General features: G+C 37.2%; 1 protein-coding gene across 1 annotated transcript; it reads left to right on the top strand.

Moving 5' to 3' along the window:
* Window positions 1–920: 920 nt before the first annotated feature.
* Window positions 921–21,782, top strand: LOC137727396 (phosphatidylinositol 4-kinase alpha 1-like). The gene is made up of 26 exons (XM_068466265.1): window positions 921–2,257; window positions 2,362–2,703; window positions 2,804–2,965; window positions 3,364–3,534; window positions 3,693–3,851; window positions 3,942–4,069; window positions 4,252–4,558; window positions 6,912–7,080; window positions 7,254–7,471; window positions 7,600–7,758; window positions 7,861–8,043; window positions 9,587–10,117; window positions 10,208–10,567; window positions 11,201–11,415; window positions 12,909–13,095; window positions 13,217–13,353; window positions 13,471–13,624; window positions 15,222–15,488; window positions 16,156–16,233; window positions 17,286–17,336; window positions 18,280–18,452; window positions 18,598–18,793; window positions 19,135–19,275; window positions 20,396–20,604; window positions 20,876–21,037; window positions 21,163–21,782. The coding sequence occupies exons 1-26, from the start codon at window positions 1,280–1,282 to the stop codon at window positions 21,419–21,421; spliced, it is 6,096 nt and encodes a 2,031-aa protein (XP_068322366.1). The 5' UTR covers window positions 921–1,279; the 3' UTR covers window positions 21,422–21,782.
* Window positions 21,783–22,705: the final 923 nt, after the last annotated feature.

Raw genomic sequence — 22,705 nt, 5'->3', positions numbered from 1 at the left:
CAGTTTCACAGTTGTTGGGAAATTTGTAAAGGGTGGGTGTTATTTGAAGATCCACCTCAACATAGAGTAGGTCCTACTCTGGTGTTCGAAACTGCACCTGTAGCTGCAGATATGAATGAAGATGGATCTCCTATGATTCAACAAAGAAAGGTAGAAAATTTGTCCTCGGGTGAAGGTTCCATATCTAGGGCTATGGGATGAAACAAGACACGAAGGTTGAAGGAAAAGGACAAGGCAAATGATGATTACGCCGCTCAACAGGAAGTGGCGGCCTCATTGCGATTAATGGCGGAGCAAACTGCCCTTGAGGTGGAAGAAAGGAATCGTAGACATGAAGAACGGGCCAAACAAATACAACAAAAGATGGATGATAATAATATGAAAATGAACACTTCGAATTACACTCCAATGAGTAAGACCTATTTTGATAAGAAAAAAAAGAAAAGAAATTATGACTTGACGACAGTTGTTTACCTTTGACTATACTCCTACAATGGCGGATGATGAAGATGATGTTGATTATGGATATTAAATTTAAGTTGTTGTAGTTTTTAAATTTAAGTTAATGTTGTTTTTAAATTTAATTTGTCGTTTTTAAATTTAAGTTGTAGTTTTTAAATATAAGTTGTAGTTTTTAAATTTAAGTTATTATTGTTTTTAAATTTAAGTTGTTGTAATTTTTAAATTTAAATAATAAATTAAGTTTGGTTCTATGATCCTCGGTTGGAGATAATTTTTTATGATAAGGTTAAAACGAGCCGTGTAAGTTTGTAACCCTTTGTTTTTTGTTAGAGATGAAAGCAAATATAATCGTATACTGTTCAAAGGTTGGAGATGACCTTGTTAGAGATGAAAGCAAATATAATCGTATACTGTTCAAAGGTTGGACATGACCTAAGTTTTGGTGACGACGGAGAGAAATTTTGAGAGAGACGAGCCCCAAAAGAAACAAAAAACATAATCTGAAGAAAAATAAAGGATTTGAATTTACAGAAAAAAAACAGAAAGCAAAAACGGGGAAGCACAATTGCCAAAAAAAGTGGACATTTCCGGAGACGTTGACAAAGACAAAGACGACTGCAACAAAAATGTTGTTTTCTTCTGCCAAAAAACCCTAATTTCCTCTTTCACTCTCCTGCATTGTACGCCCATGGAACCTTACAATCCAGCTCCAAGGCGGGAAACCTGAGGAGCTTTTCGCATTGTTCAAGCGGAATCGAAATCGACACCGAGTTTGAGTTTCTTCGGATTTTGGTTTTTGTTATCGGATTCGTTCGCAATGGAGGCGTTGATGGAGCTCTGCGACCTGATTGCGGACCACCCGGCGCAATTCACCGAGAAGCTTTCGTGGATTTGTGGCCGGTGTCCGCCTCCCGAGTTTTTTCTGGGCGGATCACCTAGGGTTTCGCGGATTCAGCTCAATGCTGTCCTCGCCGTCGCGCGCTTCATCTCCAAATGCCCCGATTCTGCTGATCTCCGCCCGAAATCGGTGGTTCTCGAGTTCCTACGCTCGGTTCCCGCGTCGTTCAATCGGTCCTTTTGGCCCCAATCGTTTGGAAACGACTCGATTGCTTCTTTCTTCTCGGATTTTTTGGGGTGCGTGTGTAAAGCTACCGAATTGTCTCCCGATTTTGCTACAGAGATTGCTGGGTTCACTGGTGAGGTCGTAGTTTTGGCAATTACCAGTGGCGGTGAAGATTTAGGTATTTGTCGGGCTTTCCTCATGGCCCTATCAGAACATTTCCTTCCAATTTTGCCTTCGGATGCGGAGAAGTTGATTACAATGCTTATTGACCAGTTTGCGGCTTCGGGACCGGTGGTTCAGTCCCCGATTACGCCAAGACGAATTGGGGCCAACTCAGAGACCTCGTCTGCGCAGAGCTCGCCAATGAATGGAAACCATTACCAAGCGAATGAGAGCTCCAGCCCCAGAAATGAGGCGAGCAATGTGTCGGGTTCATCGGGTAGTATATCGTCAAGGGGGTCGGTGATGATGAATGGGAGCAGCATTGTGTGGAAGAGTGGTGTTGATCAACTGGGTGTGAATTTCGGTCTTGGTGAGGGAGGCGGAGCTGTGATGCTTAGGCAGCAAGTTTCTTCATTTGAGGAAGAGTCTGTTGAGAATTTGGAGAAGCAAGAGATTGCTTTCAAATTGGTAGCTCATATTTTGGATAAAGTCAGTATCGATTCTGCGCTTTTGGATCGGGTCAGATTAATCGCAAAGAGGCAGCTACAGTCTACGTCAGTGTTTCTGAAGGTAAGGTCTTATTGTTTATTTGAAAAGTTACTGGTTTAGAGTGCTGTTCATTTGAAAGCCTAGAATTGAGTTTGTTGTTTTTGTCATTTGTTACATGTGGGCAGATTAGAAAGCGGGATTGGACTGAACATGGGGCACTTTTGAAAGCAAGAATCAATACGAAACTGTCAGTTTATCAAGCTGCTGCCAAGTTGACTCTTAGTTGCCTGGCTTGCTATGATACTGACGTGAAATCAGCAAAGAAGTTGGCACATGAGAGTCTGGCATTGTTGATGGATGCTTCTGAAGCCTGTTTACTCTCCGTGTGGCGGAAAATGAGAGTTTGTGAAGAGCTCTTTGCTTCTTTGCTATCTGGGCTTGCTCAAATTGCTGTCAAGCGTGGGGGCCAGGCATTACGTATTTTGCTCATCCGCCTCAAACCTGTTGTGTTAACTGTATGCGCACAGGTACATATTTTAAGTGGTGCTAAATTTTAGATATCATTCTGAAGTGTGGAACGGAATTTTACTTTATTTACTTTTGCTTTTCTACAATGTGATTTTTCAGGCTGATACTTGGGCAACCAGCCAGGCACCAATGTTTGAGAGTGTGATGAAGACGAGTTGTGAGATAATCGAATCTTGTTGGACTAAGGAGCGTGCGCCGGTTGACACATTCATAATGGGATTAGCGACAAGTATTCGTGAACGAAATGACTATGAGGAACAGGTTTGTTGTTGAATACAAGATACTAATTAATAGATTTACACGTGTAATGCATATATGAACAGTTACTTGCATCTGACTGTATTGTTTTGTCATTCTTTTAATTTATATTTCTAGATTCTCTACATGCTAGATTTACACATGCTTTTGTGTTTGTGATTATGCTTGTACTACATACTTTTCAACAAAATTTATTGTTTCTTCCTTTCTTGTATGTACTTCCTGCAAGAGAGAATTTTGCTTAATGCAAAGTTTTCGGTTCTATTCAAAAGAGTGGCACACTAAGCCATTTCTTATCTACCAAACTGTGATGCCATATAAGTAATGAATATCTTCAATTTTTTTTTTCTGTTTATCTATCTCGACTTAATCTAATTCTTATATTATCTTGCTAATTTCAGGTTGATAAAAACAAAGAGGCACTTCCTGTTGTGCAGCTTAATGTTATACGCTTGCTAGCCGATCTGAATGTTGCTGTGAAGAAGTCTGAAGTTGTGGACATGATATTACCTCTATTTATTGAAAGCTTAGAAGAGGGCGATGCTTCGAGTCCTAGTTTATTGCGACTCCAGGTATGGTATCTGTGTCTTTATGGCATGTATTTTATGATATAGATTTTTCTTTAAACATTTTTATCAAGTGACTTTGATTAAATTTAATATTATCCAGCAAAAATGTAAGATAGTGCTTAAATATTTGGTTTCTCACTTCCTTACATACCGTACAACAGCTCCTTGATGCTGTATCACGCATGGCAAGTTTAGGTTTTGAGAAGTCCTACCGGGAGACTGTTGTTCTAATGACAAGGAGTTACTTAAGTAAACTTTCAAGTTTAGGATCTGCTGAAAGCAAAACTGTGCCACCAGAAGCCACAACAGAGCGCCTTGAGGTCTGTATACTAAAGCAAAGCTACACATGATACTGTTGATTGCTTGATTGATACTATAAACCGATTCTCACTGGTTCAATCACAATCTAGACTCTTCCTGCAGGATTTCTTCTGATTGCTAGTGATCTTACAAATGCTAAATTACGTTCAGACTATCGTCACCGTCTACTGTCTTTATGCTCAGATGTAGGCCTCACTGCTGAATCCAAAAGCGGAAGGTAGAGTTCCTTTCAAATAATATATCTGCTGATTGCATGCCGTAGTGTTTTCCATATAATTCTCATTTAATTCATGACAACTTGTGCACCTCACAGGTTTTGGTTTTCTTGTACTTTTTCAAAATATTTCCATTTCTCATTGCCTGTGTTTCAAATTTTTTTCTAATATCTAACTATTGCAGGAGTGGGGGAGATTTTTTGGGACCACTACTTCCTGCTGTAGCTGAGATATGTTCTGATTTTGATCCTACAGTAGATGTGGAGCCTTCACTTTTAAAGTTATTTCGCAACCTGTGGTTCTATGTTGCTCTTTTTGGCTTAGCACCTCCCATACAGAATGCTCAGCAACCTGCAAAGCCACTTTCCATGTCACTCAATAGTGTAGGAAGCATGGGTACTATTCCACTTCAAGCTGTGGGTGGCCCATACATGTGGAGTGCACAGTGGTCTTCAGCTGTCCAGCAAATTGCTCAAGGAACACCTCCACTTGTAAGATTTTAATGAAGTATTTTTGCATTCTCTTTTGATTTGTGCTGTAAAAATGACTATGGGCTTGCTATCTGTAGTGTCACATGTTATATTTATTTAATTTTTATGTGGGGAAGGATCTATGGCACCATATTTTAGACACAAGTTTAGACACAAATTTTTAAACCATTAGATTAGCCCACAAGCAACGGTTAGGAGTTAATCTGGCACCTAATTGATTGTTATTACTTTCTTCAATCAATTTTATCAAAAAAATAATATTATTATTACCAATTAATAATTAATTGCACACTGACCAATCTAAGTGAGCATTAAGGATTAAGACTTTAAACAATACAGTCTTTCTCCATTTCTCCACCCAGACCATTAAAGCACACTGACCAATCAATGTTGTAACACACATGAGTTTGAAAGAAAACCCAGATTCCTGCTAGCTCTTCGTGATTTCTTGGAGGCTTTTTTTTTCCTCTTTGGGTCCTTTAGTATTCTTATATTTTGGTTTACTGCAGCATTAGCTGCTGGTTTGTTTTCATCTTCTTGTTGCAATTTTTTCTGCAGTTTTTGTGTCTTAGTAGACTGAAAAGATCTGCACACCATGTATGGGTTTCAAAACGTGATACTCGTGTTGAAAGAGTGGAACCCTATTAGTTTACACAAATTACAACTGAAACAAAGAAGTAATGAATCTATTGGATTGTGGAGATAATCAAATTTTTTTTAAATGAAAGAAATTATTGGTTTTGTTTCACCATATGTGAAGAAAAGGAAAAATCCCGGATCAAATTGAAAATCTAATAGGACAGAGTGCCTGCGTGGAGGAGAGCATACGCTTTCTGTGTTGGTTGCAGAAAAATGCATGAATCCTTGGCCTGCAATGGTGAACGAAAGAGGATGGGGAGCCGTTGAGAGTTTTTCTTTATTTGATTGAACACTGAAACTGGCACAGTGTACAAGGCTCAATTGATTACTGTGCATTTAATTGTTGTTTTGTATATAATTAAAAAAGGTAATAATAATTTCTTGTGAAGGGAAATTTGTAATAAGTAATTAGCTTTCGGACTAAATCTTAACCATCGATTGTGGGTCAATCTAATGGTCTAAAATTTGTGTTCAAACTGGTGTCCCAAAATATGGTGCCATCGATCCTTCCTTTTTCTGTTGTTGGGATGATAGTACAAAAGTAATCTCTCTTTCTCTGTTACACATGCACTGCATTGCTTCTTAGTTGTCTGATTCTGTTGTAAACAGGAACTTATTTGTTGATGATGCTGGTACTGTGTATGTATTTAAAATTGAATGTTCCCCTGTTGTCTCTTTAACGTGGACACTTAGTTTGGGGGGAATGCAATCTGGTTTGTGAGGAAACATAGTTACTTCAATTTTTTCCTTTCTTCTTGCTTTGATTTGGAGTTTTGCAAGGATATGTTCCCAAATTTTAGTTTTTCTTTTTCAAATTACTATTCTGGAGTTACAAAACCCAAGAAGTATGCTACACAATGTAAAATAGTGACTCATTTCTCTTCATGTTGTTTATGCCTTATGCTCTATGCATAAATCACTCTTTTGAATGGTTCCAACCACACACAACACAACCGAGGCAAATATATTCCCCTTCTATTGCGAAGTTTCTCAAATAACTTTATTTGTGGGACACCTTGTGGGAACCGATCCGCGTTTTATATCAATGATCTGAACTATATATTATTAAATCCATTGTTCAGAGATCATCCTTACAAAAAGTTGGACATGTTGGAAATCATTAAACATCAAATTGTAGCAAAGAAAATAGATGAACACGGTATTGCAAGAAAACGCCAAAATGAAAACCATTTATTTGAGTGTTTAAATGGTTTTAGGCTTTAGTGATTTTTTGCGAGGATGGTCTTTGCAGGAAGATCTAAAAACTAGACCGTTCCTACAAGGATGATCTTCGCAAGGATAATTTTTTTGCAATAAAATCTTTGAAGATTTTGTTTGAGGGACACACACACACACACAACAATATCCTTTTAGCTCTTAATCAACATCTCTGTATCTCTAAATGTATATACAACGTATTAACTCCTAATCAACACATTCTCTCTTCAATGTACCGGGGAATTCACCTCAACCAAATAAATACTTCCTTCTTGCATCTTATCTCATTTCTGCTGTCAAAAATACGTTAGGATGTTTAAACAGCTATAACTCCATGTGAATCTGTGTCTGCTGGGGCTGTTTACCTCTAGTCTTTACTAGTTTCCTTCGCACTGAGTTATTGAACTCAACTTCTGTTCAACTCAGGATGAGTGAAAATATTTATGTGCTTGAAACTGATTGTTTGAGAAATTTTACATGATAATGTCTCTTTCAGGTTGTTAGCTCAGTGAAATGGCTTGAAGATGAATTGGAACTTAATGCTCTTCAAAATCCTGGCAGTCGTCAAGGGAGTGGGAATGAGAAAGTTGCTCTAGCCCAAAGAGCTGCTCTTTCTACTGCTCTAGGAGGGCGAGTTGAGGTTGCAGCAATGAACACTATATCAGGTTATTATATTTCTTACTCCTTAGTGCTTATTTACTGCTAATGTAAAGATGTATTCTCTGTATTTGTTAACTGTCTACAATTTTGATCTTTGATTTTTGTATTAGAAAAAATAGGCTCCTTGGATTTTGTTAATAGTTACTCTTTTCACAAAAATTAAAGTACTGCTTTGCAGGTGTGAAAGCTACCTATCTTCTTGCGGTAGCATTCTTGGAAATCATACGATTCAGCAGCAATGGTGGCATCCTCAATGGTGTCACTAGTTCAGCTTCTTCTAGAAGTGCATTCAGTTGTGTTTTTGAATACCTAAAAACTCCAAATCTTGTGCCCGCTGTCTTCCAATGCTTGACGGCAACCGTGCATAGGGCTTTTGAAACAGCAGTGACGTGGCTGGTATGGTTTTGTTCTTTCATAAAGCTTCTAAAATAATGCTTTTTCCCCTTTATATCGGCTTGACTTAATCTGTGCTCTTTTTTGTGTGTGCATTTGTGCTCATGTCTGCTGCTCTTATTGCTTTTCAGGAAGATCGAATATCCGAAACAGGCAATGAAGCTGAGGTTAGGGAATCAACACTTTCTACCCATGCTTGCTTTCTGATAAAAAGCATGTCACAGAGAGAGGAACATATCCGGGAAGTTTCTGTGAACTTGCTGAGTCAGCTTAAAGATAGGTTTCCACAGGTAAGATTATACCAGTAAAGTTACTCTAATATCTATTATTTCCCAGTTCTCATTGTCATCAATCTTGCCTAGTAAAGTTGAAACATAACTACATGGATGCAGGTCTTGTGGAATTCCTCTTGTGTTGATTCCCTGCTATTTTCAATTTATAATGATTCGCCTACTACTGTTGTCAATGATCCTGCTTGGGTGCTGACAGTTCGTTCTTTGTACCAAAAGATTGTTCGAGAGTGGATCGTTAAATCACTTTCACATGCTCCTTGCTCTAGCCAGGGTCTTCTCCAGGTTGATCACTATACTTTCTATTTATGTACAGTATAAGTTCATTCTTATTATCTAATCTATGAGCATTCATGTGGTATGCCTGTCCAATAGTGGTAAATAATATAATTTTAAACAGTGAGAACCTCCTCTTGACGACAATTGGTTTTTCTTTAAGGTTCTGGATTTTGGGTAGTCATTTTTTTTTGTCTTTTCTGACATTAACTTACATCAATGGATCTTTAAGTATGATATTCCGGAGTATTTTTATTTGCAGACTCCCAATATCAGTTATCATGACCTTATGGTCTTACTTATTACAAGAAATCTTTTACCCTTTAGAGTATTATGCTTTTAAGATGTTATACCTTTTTTAATTGTGTTAATATACAACTTGTACATGTTTTAGTTGTAAGTTCAGTTAATGTATATACAACTTTTTAGGTGCTGTTTGTTGAAACTAAAATAAAGTACTGAAGACTTATCACTGAATCATACATACTCACATCTTATAACCGAAAACAAGCGCTGAATATGCTCAATTTGAAACTTATAGTGTTGGACTTCTAGGCCACTGCGTTGTACTTCTGTTGTTTTTTATTCTGAAATAAGTATATTCAAACCTGTTTGATGAGTGATGATTAAACTTTTGAAATCTTAATTCATTTTTATTTCATTTTCTTTTATATTTGGTGAATAAACAACAAATTAAAATCCAACCCAAGAAGTTTAATTGGTCAATGTTTAGGTGGAGGTGTATAAGATATGTACACTGAGGCTGGTAGCTGAGCAACATGAGATTTCTTTTAGTTAAAGTATTAGGTTGAGGGCCATGTTTATGAATATGTACGATGATATGACACCATGTGATGACATATCTCCAAGTAGTAAGATCCAGATATAATGATATTATTTATTATACTCTCAGGCCTTTTTTGTATTATAATTGAATTGCACAACATTACCTCTCGTGTCCTGATATGTATTTGTGGCTCCATGTGCCATATTTGTCATATCCAAAAGTCAAACTTGCTGTAAAGTGAACTGGATAGGAATTTGGAGTAATCAACACAAGTCGAGACTGATCCTGGATGTATCAGGGCCTTCTCCATATTATATACTGCCGTGCATTGCAAAGTTTGGAGTATTTGTGATGTTGGAGCCAAGTTCGAATTGTGATATATATAAGACTTTCTAAGTATCAAGCACTGCCTGATTGAAATTTCTTTTTTCATTAGCGCAATTTACACATATTTTCAGTCTGTTACTTTGGGGTCCTTTATTGGTTTTCTTTGAGTCTCTTTGTCAATGATCAATGTTTTGGGTGTGAAGAATTATGTTTTTTTTTTTATCAGAATTCGCAAGTGCTGTAATATGGGTCATTCAAGTGTATTAATTTGTCTTTGAGTTGCTTAGAATTAAATGCTAAACACTAAAAGCTTCTCAAGCGGACGTGTATATGTTGAGTGTTTTAATTCCTGCACATTATTTTGGCTTATCAAACATCTTAGCCTCTTTTTTATGTCTTTTTTGTCTTATTGTTCTTTTCTTTTGTTTGCAACTGCAGGAAAAGCTTTGTAAAGCAAACACGTGGCAAAGATCGCAGCATACAACTGATGTGGTATCTCTTTTATCAGAAATACGGATCGGCACAGGTAAAATTGATTGCTGGAATGGAATACAAACGGCTAATATTCCTGCAGTCATGGCCGCTGCAGCTGCAGCATCAGGAGCAAACTTGAAATTATTAGAAGCCTTCAATTTGGAGGTGCTCAGTACCGGCATCGTTAGTGCAACAGTTAAGTGCAACCATGCTGGAGAAATTGCTGGCATGAGAAGCTTGTATAACAGCATTGGTGGATTTCAATCTGGTACAACACCGACTGGATTTGGTATCGGTGCGGGCCTTCAAAGGTTGATCTCAGGAGCTCGTCAACAGACACAAGCTGAGGACGATTCATTTAATGGAATCTTACTCACAAAGTTTGTGCATTTACTACAGCAATTTGTTAATTCTGCAGAGAAAGGTGTGGAAGTGGACAAGTCTCAGTTTCGCCAGATTTGTTCTCAGGCAACTGCATTACTGCTGTCAAATCTGGTAAACATGTCCTTTTTTTTTTTTTCCTTGCTCAATTCTTAAGCTATTATGTTTGATTATCTGATTTGGTTTTTTCTTTTTCTATTCCAGGGCTCTAATTCAAAATCAAATGTAGAGGGCTTCTCACAACTTCTTCGTCTTCTCTGTTGGTGTCCAGCTTACATTTCCACGCCCGACGCAATGGAAACTGGCGTTTTTGTTTGGACTTGGTTAGTTTCTGCTGCGCCGGAACTGGGATCTCTAGTCCTTGCGGAGCTTGTTGATGCATGGTTGTGGACCATTGATACAAGACGCGGTATCTTTGCATTTGATGTGAAACATTCTGGGCCTGCAGCAAAATTAAGGCCTCACCTTTCACCTGGAGAGCCAGAACCGCAGCCAGACATTGATCCTGTTGAGCAAATAATGGCTCATAGATTATGGCTTGGATTTCTCATGGATCGCTTTGAGGTGAGGATTGTACTGATTTCATGCACGAATAAATTGTTATCGTTTCTTCTCAATAAAAAATAAAAAATATTGACTACTAACCAGTAAAGATTTGCCTAATAAGTTTGTATTTGGTAATCTGCTTGAACTTGAATGTGGGAATCATAAATTTCTGTTTTCTAACTACTTCAATGATTCTATAAAAGGCTTGCAAGATGACTATTTTTAAGTATGGTTTATGTGTAATTGTTGTCTTTTTTTATTTGGTTTTTAATGGGACAAGGGAAGACAAACTTACCCAAAACTCTAAACTCTCCTGAAACCTATTTAGCCAACCTGAAAATTCCAATGATGCGCCTCCATATTTTATCCTAAAATAATTGATGTTTGAACTTGAATCTCCTTTCTAGCACCGTCTCTTGCCTATCGTCCACCATTTTCTTTTCTCTGATTTTAGCTACTTTATTGACCCCTATCTTGTCCTACATCATTTTTGTTTATTTTGTTTTATGTATGGTGTTCCAATTGGAGAAATTATCCTCAATGGAAAAAGTTACCGTTTAAAAAATGGTCCTTGTTTAGTTATATACTGTGGCTTGTGGCTCTTAACCTGGTTTATGTGTGCTCACCTATGTATTCTCTTTGGCTGTATAGGTAGTTCGACACAACAGTGTTGAGCAGCTCTTGCTTCTTGGACGAATGTTGCAAGGGATAACAAAGATTCCCTGGAATTTTTCGCGCCATCCTGCTGCTACTGGTACCTTTTTTACTGTCATGCTTCTTGGACTCAAGTTCTGCTCATGCCAATCCCAGCGAAATTTGCAGAACTTTAAAACAGGGCTTCAGTTGCTGGAAGATCGGATATATAGGTTACTGCATTTAAGTCTTTTGCTGTGAATTTGTTCATAATTATTATATTTATTTACAGTCTATTGATCATGTTAGGGCACCTTGACTTGCATGTGGTAGTAAGGAAATAATTTCCGCACAACCCTTAAATCGTTTTGTACTCCGGCTTATTTCTGCACTTAATTAGCATTTGATTTATGCAATCCAAAGGCCATAAATAAACAGGGGAGTGCATGGGGATAACAGGGGCGTGAAATCATTTTTCGTGGTAGTACGTACCTGTATCACAATTCCTTGCCTTCGTGTATATGAATGCCTATTTCATTGATATTCATTTGGCCTAGCGATGTTTATTTATTCAGCTTTCTCTCTCATTAGAGTTCAAAGCAACCGTGTGTACCATCGATTGCATTCTATACAATTTAATAACTAAATTGTATATGCATCAATGCATTACGCTGTTATACCTCTAGGATGTGTGTTCTGTGTTTATGTCTAGTGGTTTCAGAACACTGGGTTCTATGATTTTTCTTTCACTTTTGCTTTCCAAGTTGTGGCCTTCTTGTTCACTTTTTATATAATTTTAATGTTATAAAATTTGTTTCCCATAAATAACTACCCTGAGATTAAAAATGATTTGTTGATGCTACCATATTGGTTCAACTTGTCTTAATTTTCCGAAGTTTGTAATTATCTGAAAATTACAGGAATATGCAATGTATACAAATACGTGATTTTATAGTCAGTATTCTATCTTGGATCCTTGGGAAGGGAAACTCTACAAGATGGAATTGGAACGTATTTACTCCACAAATCATGGGAAATAATTGCGAACAGAGTAGCTGTATGTTAGAGTTTGCTGTTAAACAAGCTGAGATACAGTAGATCAAATACTAGGATCCTTATTTCAACCTAACACATTGGTATGCAACTAACAGAGTGGATCTTTGTCTTGGAAATTATTAGGTTTCTTTTAATGAAGGTTCTTTTTTTATTTTTTGGTCAAAACATTAATTAAGGTTCTGTTTACCCCTTTATCTGGATTGGCTGCCAAATATGCCAAAGTATTTGGAAAGTTGATGTAGGAGTTTGTATTTGTTTTTTAGCTTGTTGGTCCGTACCCACTCCATTGCAGATAGTACATGACTGCGACTTCTGTCAATAATATGGGTACTCTTTGTAGTTTTATGGTTGTTAGCAATAAAGTTGTCCCTTTCTCCAAAGAAAAATAAAAGAGAAAAAGAAAAAGGTATTTGGTTGCAAGAGGGTGCGAAATGCGCTTTTTTTATGGAATTGGTAATTTGATTACTTTAGCATTTGGTGTATTATCTCTTGCCAATATTGATATGAAATTTATCATATTAAGGCTGTTTCAATAATAGGTTGAAACTGTATGTCCCGTGTATGCATACTTCTCCAAGTCAGTAGGTGTTCTTTTAATTAATTCTTGTTCAACTTGAATATGTTTCCATTTTCCCATTTGGTTGAAACTTTCTCTTGATCCATGTTACAGGACCTCTTTGGGTTGGTTTGCATATGAGCCTGAATGGTATGATACTAGCTATATGAATTTTTCTCAGAGTGAAGCTCAATCCATCTCTTTATTTGTCCACTACCTTTCAAATGAGCGAGTAGATGCAGCAGTCTATTCTGATTCAAAAGGGAGAGGACGAGAAAATGGGACCACTTTGGTTGATACGGTAAGATGACTATGTTTTCAGCGCAAGGATGTCTAATGCATTCTTATTTTATTTTTGCCCTGTTACTGGGTTCTGTAAGGTTTTTCTGCAATATATCCATAAAGTCACTTAATAATTGCAGAACGATCAATATCATCCTGTCTGGGGTCAAATGGAGAACTATGCTGTGGGAAGAGAAAAACGTAAGCAGCTACTTTTGATGCTATGCCAGCATGAGGCTGACAGGCTTGAAGTTTGGTCGCAACCAACTAATACAAAGTAATATTTTGTTGGTACATTATTCATCACATTGGAAAGTACTTAGAACCTTTTCTTAATACCCATGGTTCTATGTAAAAGGTAACTTACTGCTTTTGCATTTCCTATTATTCTCAGGGAGAGTGCCTCTTCACGGCAAAAAATTAGTTCGGATAAATGGATTGAGCATGCTAGGACTGCTTTTGCTGTAGATCCTCGAATTGCTTTATCCCTGGCATCACGGTTCCCAACAAACACATTCTTAAAGGCTGAAGTTACCCAGTTGGTTCAGGTATGTGTCAGTAGTCCGGAGAGTAGGAATGGTAAATTGTGGATGTTGCATATTAGTTGAGCTAGTATAGTTATTTACGAGTCTTAAATACTTGACGTGTGGAAAATTTAATTTATGAGACATTGTGCATCGTCTGTTCAGATTGGCAGAGGCCATAAGTGGTCAAGAAAAGACTGCTTATTAACAGAACAATTTGTTGTTTTTTAAATTCTGACTGACCTTACTGCATTCTTCCTGGGTATTAGGTAACTGTTGGTCACTTTTTAATTTGTTTTAAGCATTACTAATCTGTTGCTATTTGGTGTAATGTTTTCTTAAGTGGTATGAGGAAGGAGTACTTCTATAAGCGTGAGAAACGTTCCTGTGCTTATCTGTTGCCTTATATATGTTTATGAATACATGTAACTGATATACATTAGGCATTCCATGAATAGCCCCGCCTAGGCGTGAGGCGTGAGGCTTCGCCTCACGGGACCTAAATAACCTAATATATGTTGCATATATAATTATATATATATATATGGCATAAAACTTTGTAAAACAAATATAATTATAACTAAGCCAAAGATAATATCTTATTCTTCATTACTAAGTGTAGTTGTACTTGGAAATTACGTCATAGAGTCTTAAATGTTGTAATTTTATATTTTATTGTAAGCAATTATAGTGAACTTCTAGAGAAATAAGATTGAGTGGCCACAATTATAGGGAGTTTGAAAGGAAATAAAGGCAGAATGTCGCAATTATAGGCAATTCAAAAGGAAATAAAGGCTAAGTGGAGCTATTATAGGGAATTTAAAATGAAATAAAGATTGAGTGGAGCAATTATTATAGGGAATTTAAGGGAAATAATGGCTGAGTGGAGTAGTTATACGAAATTTGAAGAGAAATAAATCTTGGTTAATCAAAATGCTAGGTGGCAGAATCTGAACGGGCAATAATTAATAAAAAAACAAAATAAATAAAAAAGAGTTATTGTTAGACTTTGCCACTAGGATTTGGAGAGAGAAACTTTCTATCTTTCTTCTTCCTTGAAACTAGAACGGCACACAGAGGAATGGCAGAAACAGAGGAACGACAGAAATAGACCTGGAATTGGAAGGGAAAAAAGGCCCAACTGAAAGCCTGGGCGTGCCTCAGCCGCCTAGGTGCGCCCTGACGCCGCCTTACGCCTACCATCACAAAACAGAGGCGAAAACCCAGCAACCCCGCCTCCAAGGGCGCCTAACCGCGCCCCGAGGCTAGTTTTTTAAAACACTATGTACATCCACACGCACACGTGCGCACACAAACACATACACACTATAGGGTACAAATTGCCTCTTAGGCAGGGGTGTCCCCATGTTTGCATGTCCCCATCATGCCGGTCGGGCTTGTTAAAAATGAGCCAAAGCACCCTTTTAGTTGGAAACATTATTATCTACTAAGTCCAAAAAATTTGTGTATTTTGAATTATAATTAGAGGGTGGGTCATTCTCAGTTACAGTAATTTTGCCTTTGTTATAATTTCTTTACTGATACCAATCTTATTCCCATTTGTTGCTCCTGGGATGTTTGTACGTTATTACATCTTGCTTGAACTGGGGTTTCTTTGCAGTCACATATCGTTGATATCCGCTCCATTCCAGAAGCATTGCCATATTTTGTTACCCCAAAGGCAGTTGATGAAAATTCGGCACTCTTGCAACAATTGCCACACTGGGCTGCTTGCTCAATTACACAAGCTCTTGAGTTCCTTACTCCTGCATATAAGGGCCATCCTCGTGTCATGGCATATGTTCTTAGGGTTCTGGAGTCTTATCCTCCTGAACGAGTAACTTTCTTCATGCCACAGCTGGTGCAGGCTATGCGGTATGATGATGAGGTGAGTTAATAGAAGCTTTCAATTTATTCCTCTATCTACATTTCTTTTTCATTTAGTTTTGTATTAGGGATGCAATTGAAAAGTTTATTTGCATAGCTAAATCTCAGTTTTGCTTGATTGTATCCCATTCTTCATTCTTGTCAAATGCCCAATCAATTTTTTAGAATCCTCGACTTCTTAGTCTCATACCATGTACTCCTACTAAAGCAGCCAATTGTAGGATTCTTTTTTATTGACCTGAAGATAAGATGTATGGTTTTCTATTCATATTGGGTGAACTTACTACCCATGATTGTGCCTTTTCCATTTACGTTTGGGTTATTTTAAGTAGACAACTAAAGATGTCACAGTTATGAAACATTTAATGTGGTTATTGCATGTATCAGAAAACCAAAAACTGTGCTTTCTTGTTTTATGTTTAGATTTCTGTTCTCTTTATAATACTACTACTACTACTACTACTACTACTACTACTGCTACTGCAATTTTGAGGAGTTTCTAATGGGTGAAATGAATATGTCCAGTCAAGACAAGATCCTTAATATCATAAATTGGTATCTCAATTCATCATAATTGATCCCCTTGCCCCGAAATGACTGACCCAATAGGACATCCCAATTCATTGTAAGTCATTATATATTTGATCTCTACGTAATTTGTTTTGCAGAGGTTAGTAGAAGGATATCTGCTTAGAGCAGCTCAAAGAAGTGAAATATTTGCCCATATTTTAATCTGGCACTTACAGGTGAGGCCCGATTCTGTGAAACTAATCTACTTTCTCCCCTTCTCCGTCTCTCTTTCTCTTATACACACACAGATGCACACACAAACACGAAAGTCCACATGCATATCTTTTTCAGAGATTTTTTTTATTTTTTTGAGAAGAAACGATAACTCTTTATAAAATAAAAACAAGAATTACAAAATAGTGGATAAGAAATCCACCATGTAGTAAAGCTAGCTAAGACCTCTCAAACAGATCTGATTACAAGTAAAATAACCTCAACCATAATCATTTTACGGCTGCTAACATATCCCACACTATATGAAAAAGAGAATAATCCTTGAACTCATTCAAAACTGATGCCCAGTATCTTTCTCTACCCCATAGTTCTGCTACCCCCACTCCATTATAATCCTCAAAAACTCTTCTTTTATGCTCCAACCAAATGTTCCAAAAAACTGCCAACACCAAACAGCCCCACAAAGCTTTAGCTTTCCTCCCCTTTCCTAAAGCCTCAAAATTGGTGCTTAGAAGCTCGAAACAACCCTTTGGAATGACCCAACTAACTCTAACTTCCTGAACCAATTTCCACCACAACTATATTGAGTGAGAACAATGGAGAAAAATATGATTAACACTCTCCTCCTCAGATTTACACAAACTGCACCAATGGGGAGAAATACAAATAAAAGGCCTTCGCCTTTGAACTTGATCATAAGTGTTGACCTTCCCAGTAGCCACTAACTACACAAGAACTTTGACCTTCGGAGGAGCTTTTGATTTCCAAATCTGAGAAAAGGGTGGAAAATGTTGCACAGTTCCATTGTTGCTCAAAAAGAGCTATAGGATTTGCAAGTGAACAATCCTGATAAGTCTAGCTTCCACCTTCCGTTATCCGCTCTTGATTGAATCAAACAAACATTTTCCACCTTCTGTAATAACCTAGCCGCCTCTTCTATCTCCAACTCATTCAAATTTCTTCTGAAATCAAAATTCCAGCTCAAAGAATGAAGAGAAAAATCCACAGAACTTGAAATGCTCAGAGAATTTGATTGTGTGTTTATTAATGGCAGGGTGAGATGTTTGTTCCAGAACCGGAAAAAAAAGATGCTGTTCCTGTGAAGGTATTCCTGCAATCTGAGAATGGCCTTGTGTTTTCATTACGTGCTCGTGCTGTCAATTGGCAACCAAACTTTTGGGCATATTTAAGTTTTTTTTGTGATACCATGGAATTTGGTTCATGTTGGAAAGTTGATAACTGATACATAAATTTTTGATTCCGTTGGTTGGAATTGTGCTGAAGAAGTATAAATGATATCATAAAGTCATATTTGAAAGAAGTAGAAATTAAGAGATGCACAGAAACAGGGTTATCCGCTACCTAGTCTGCTGTCATATACTATATATCTGCCTAGGAGTTACACAAAATGTTTACAATGGCACTTTATGTCTTATTGGAGTGGAAAATATTCAGTTATAGGTTTGCATCATTTTCTGTAATAGCTTTCTATTGTACTCTTGAGTGCAAAACTGTTGGTGACCATGTGTTAAATGTGGTTTATGAGTTAATAAGTGAATTTTATGGTGATTGGTGATAGATAGTGCATTATTCTATAATAGGTCATCCCTGCATTCTGATTCAATGAAGCTGGGTAGTATGAATTTTCAGGGAACCAATTCCTTGCGTTTTTGTAGAAAATCACAACATGACTTAGATTAAACTTTTTCACTGGACTTGTAATCTAGTTGGAAGGTTCAATATGCGTAGTTGTGGCACAAGAAGTTTGTATACCAGTTTGATGTTTTAAAATTAAATAAAAATCCAAAATTGCAGAGTCCAAAAACCATTGTGTCACCAGAAAAATTGTAGTTCCATTAAGCATGTATATTTAATCTTATATGTATAGAATAGTACAAGCTAAGAGATGTTTGCATCGTTCTGTATCAACGGCGCAAACTTTAGTAAAAGGTCTTGGGTAAATTGAATACTCACATGAGTACACATGGTCTGGGTTTCTTCACCTTTTGTTGTTGAATAACTTGTACTTATTGATGTTTCCATTTCAGAATAATTCGTTTCAAGAGTTGTTGCCTCTTGTTAGACAGCATATCATTGATGGTTTCAGTCCCAAGGCACTTGATATTTTTCAAAGAGAATTTGATTTCTTTGACAAGGTTACATCTATTTCTGGTGTACTCTTTCCGCTTCCAAAGGAAGAACGCCGAGCTGGTATCCGGAGGTATGCTTGTAATGTGTGGATTTTTCTATAAAAATGATCTTTGGATGAGCTCATCTTTTGTGAATGCACACATAAGCACATGCGTGCATATATATGTGTGTCTATGTGTATGCCGTTGTATCTAATAGGCAATATGCTTAAACAGAGAGTTGGAGAAAATTGAAGTTGAGGGAGAGGATCTCTATTTGCCAATTGCTCCTACCAAGCTTGTAAGGGGCATTCAGGTAGATAGTGGAATACCCTTGCAATCTGCAGCAAAAGTTCCTATAATGATAACATTTAATGTTGTCGATCGGGTTGGGGACCGCAGTGATGTAAAACCACAAGCTTGTATGTTCAAGGTAAGCTTATCCACTTAAATCTCAAATAGATTAGACCCATGTAAAGTTGAAAGGCTTCTATTTTCCACAGAAAAATCCATTGTTATTACCCCTTAATGATGATCACTCAACCTGCCCAGCAAGCCTTTCTTCAACCTTTACTTTTGCAAAACCATGCTTATCTATTATATTGTTTTGTTTGTACGATGGGTTATGATGGATAAAGAAGTTACATTATGCAGACAATTAGATTCCTGATTTTAAAATTGTGACCTCTTGTTTATTCCTACAACAATTTGAATTATTAGTAATGTTCAAGTTTTTTCTTATTTCATGGCTTAAAAAAGCTCCCTTTCTTGAAGGTTGGAGATGATTGCCGCCAGGATGTTCTTGCTCTTCAAGTGATTTCCCTATTGAGAGACATATTTGAAGCAGTTGGAATTAATCTTTATTTGTTTCCGTATGGTGTACTCCCAACTGGCCCAGAGAGAGGCATTATTGAGGTTTGAATCTCCGTCAACTACTTTTGGGGGTCCTGGGTCCTGCATGCGTGTTATTTTGCTGAGATTTTATTCTTTAATTTATCCGATTCCATGCGAAGCTTTAGATTTTACAATCCAGTTCATTTTCCATTTTCATTATTTGGACTTTCTAGTCAATACCTTACATAGGGTGGACTAGCCAAGCTTCAGACTACTTTTTTATACGAGAAACACAGGTTTTATTGATAAAAGAGAAATACAATGTGGATGATAAAGTGTCGCCTGAATGAACACACGGTTATTCACATCTAACAAGCTTCTGGCTACATTTGACTTCTGTCTTCTAATGCCTTGGCGTATGGTTCAATACTCCAGTATTTGGAGAAGTGTAAAAAATGTATGTTTTTCCTTGAAGCTAGCTGTTACCTAATGCCAGCATTGGTTTTTAATAATCTTCTCCACATAATTTTTTTGTTTTTATCTGCCCCTAGAACATGAAGAAAAAAATAGTGGAGCCGCTTTTTCTATTTTAAATTGTCCTCCAACTAGTTTGTAAAACTAGAATATTTTTGCTGCCAGAAGAGAAATCGGGGATCAACTCTTTTCCTGCCACAAGGCTACGCCCAATGGTTGTTTGAGGGAATTGAATGGCTGCAACATTTTTCTTGTCTTTTTGTAATCTACTTGGTGGAAAGAAATCCCTTGGTTTTTGTGCTTTGGCATAAAATTTTCTGAAGCTGGGATCTATTCAGTATATTTTAAGCACGGGTTTTAGATTAATTGCCTACGACTACTGTCATCAAGGTTCTGTGTCTATGCTGGAGTAGCACAAGTTATAGACATTCTAAGACTCAAGCCAACCAAAAGTAGACTCCAACATCGATTGTATCACTTAGCCAATTGATATTGAATTTTGATTTATTAGACATTCATATCTTCAGCTCTACTGTGAATTATGAATGCCATTGCATTGATTAGTATCGAAGATTTGAAGGAGTAATCTGATGTTGGAACCGCCATTCCAAGGGGTGTATTAACTTGAGTGATATGGTCTCCCCAAGCTCCTTCCCTTGAGCTAAATGGCCGATCATAGTAGTACATGCACATTTGGTTTTTTCTCTCAATATATTTTTTATTGCAGGTTGTACCTAATACGCGGAGCAGAAGTCAGATGGGCGAAACTACTGATGGTGGTTTGTATGAGATTTTTCAACAGGATTACGGACCTGTTGGGTCTGCCAGCTTTGAAGCTGCGCGTGAAAACTTCATCATTAGCAGTGCTGGTTATGCAGTTGCCAGCCTTTTACTTCAACCAAAGGATCGACACAATGGGAATCTTCTGTTTGACAGGTACAATCTTCAAACCATTCTTTTACTTTCTTATTTTCTTATTTGTTATTTTTGTCAAATTTTGTGTTTGTAAGGACTGAGACTTTGTATGCATACGATACGAGGCACCCCGCACATATGAAAACAGCATACCAAACTCAAAACCTGATCTTCAAACCATTAATCTGAATTATTAGCCAATTACAAATGCGATACTTGAAATATAAAAGATGCACAATTTGTGAAAGTAAGGACTGATCTAAAACTGATGTCGACATGCCTGACAATGCAGCGTGGGAAGGCTTGTTCATATTGATTTTGGTTTCATTTTGGAAACCTCACCAGGTGGAAACATGCGTTTTGAAAGTGCACACTTTAAGCTCAGCCACGAGATGACACAATTATTAGACCCTTCTAGGGTTATGAAAAGCGATACCTGGAACCAATTTGTGAGGTATGAAGGGGTTTGTCCTTCTTGTTTTCTTTTGCCTCACTATGTTTCTGGATACTCTTTTTATGTTCATTCTTCTTTGGCTACATGTTTAAACTTGTGTTATGTTCTACATAATCTATCCACAGCTTGTGCGTTAAGGGTTACCTTGCTGCCCGCCGATACATGGATGGGATTATCAACACAGTATCACTAATGCTAGACAGTGGGCTACCTTGCTTCAGCCGGGGCGATCCTATTGGAAATCTTCGTAAGAGATTTCATCCAGAGATGAGTGAGCGTGAGGCGGCCAATTTTATGATCCATGTATGCACGGATGCCTACAACAAATGGACCACCGCTGGGTACGACTTGATACAGTTTCTGCAGCAGGGCATCGAGAAGTAAAAAGTGAGATGTGTTTGGAGCTTGTTTAACATGTGTACATGATTGCCTGTGTAATGGTAAATTTCATCGTCTTACAGCTGCAATTTATTTCCCGAGGGGTCTCCACTTTATAGTGTTGAGATGACTCTTGAAACGGCATGAAATCGAAATCATTGTATTCTAGGGATGGAGATCCTCGTGAGGTTTGTAAAAATACAGTTTGTGGTTATTATTTTATCAATGGAGTTCAAAATCTGCTGTTTACGGGTTGTAAAGATGCAATCGAATTAGAGAAAGCTGGAGGCATTGCAAAATGGTCAAATATCGATGATATATTATTCAAAGTAGAGTCATTTTACGAGGAATATAAAGAAGAGATCTCATGTTCAAACCAAACATTTCTCGTTGATCCGATAGTTTAAAGAGATTGTAGCACGAATGCTCAACCATTCATACTACCAGAAGTTGGTGTAAATCCTCGAACGTGAAAAATCCCTGCTTGGATGCTTCACGGTGATCCTGTGAGGCTGAGATTGTGGATATGAATATGAATATGACAAGGATCTTCTTCTTCTTTGGTTCCATAACTACATTGTTATAAATTACCATGCACTTACGGTAGTGTATATAAAATGGTTAATAAACAAGTACATATTCAAATAGTCCAGAAACTCAAGAAATAAACTGTCTCAGTGAATCCTATTAAACAAATGGACAACTGGATCCTATTTGAAAATAATTACATAAAACGAAAAGAGGAAAATAAATAAATAAATGGAGACCTAATATGGCTGCTGATCACTCACTCTATTCTTTTTTGTTGTATATGAAGGCTATAGGTAGATTTGACATTTGTGTCGTAGTTTCTGTGTTCATGTGATTTTTGTGACATATTTGATATCTTAACGGGTAGTGTCGTGTAACATCTGTTATTATGACCCGACTCGAACCCGACACATTAATATTAATGGGTAATACAACCCGACCTGTTACCCTTTATAAACAATAAAATGAAAATGTAATACTAAAAATGTAAGTGAGATCAAAGAATTCAACGATAAGGATTTAATCTAAGTTATAAATCCTATGCTATTGTTGTAGTTAGTTTTTTAATAGTTTTTTAATTAATATTGAAGTGTGAAAAAAAATAATAATAATATACAAACGCTCATAATGACAAGGGCTACAACTTATGTGAAGAGGTAATTCCGAAGTTCGCCACCATAATCCCATAACCATAAATTTAAAGTAAACGTTGATTGTTGTTTACGTTTACACTCCATTCTTCTCATCGAGTTTCCATTT

The sequence above is a fragment of the Pyrus communis genome, chromosome 3 (genome assembly GCF_963583255.1).
Source record: "Pyrus communis chromosome 3, drPyrComm1.1, whole genome shotgun sequence".
In the NCBI taxonomy this organism is placed as follows: Eukaryota; Viridiplantae; Streptophyta; class Magnoliopsida; order Rosales; family Rosaceae; genus Pyrus; species Pyrus communis.
This window is presented reverse-complemented; position numbering and strand designations above follow the sequence as displayed.

Bases quoted from the DNA above. Each gene is read 5' to 3' on its own strand.
- LOC137727396 (XM_068466265.1), top strand. From the start codon at position 1,280: ATGGAGGCGTTGATGGAGCTCTGCGACCTGATTGCGGACCACCCGGCG. The intron at 7,759-7,860 runs GTAAGATTATAC...ACATGGATGCAG, and splicing joins TTAAAGATAGGTTTCCACAG to GTCTTGTGGAATTCCTCTTG. The intron at 18,453-18,597 runs GTATGCTTGTAA...ATGCTTAAACAG, and splicing joins CGCCGAGCTGGTATCCGGAG to AGAGTTGGAGAAAATTGAAG.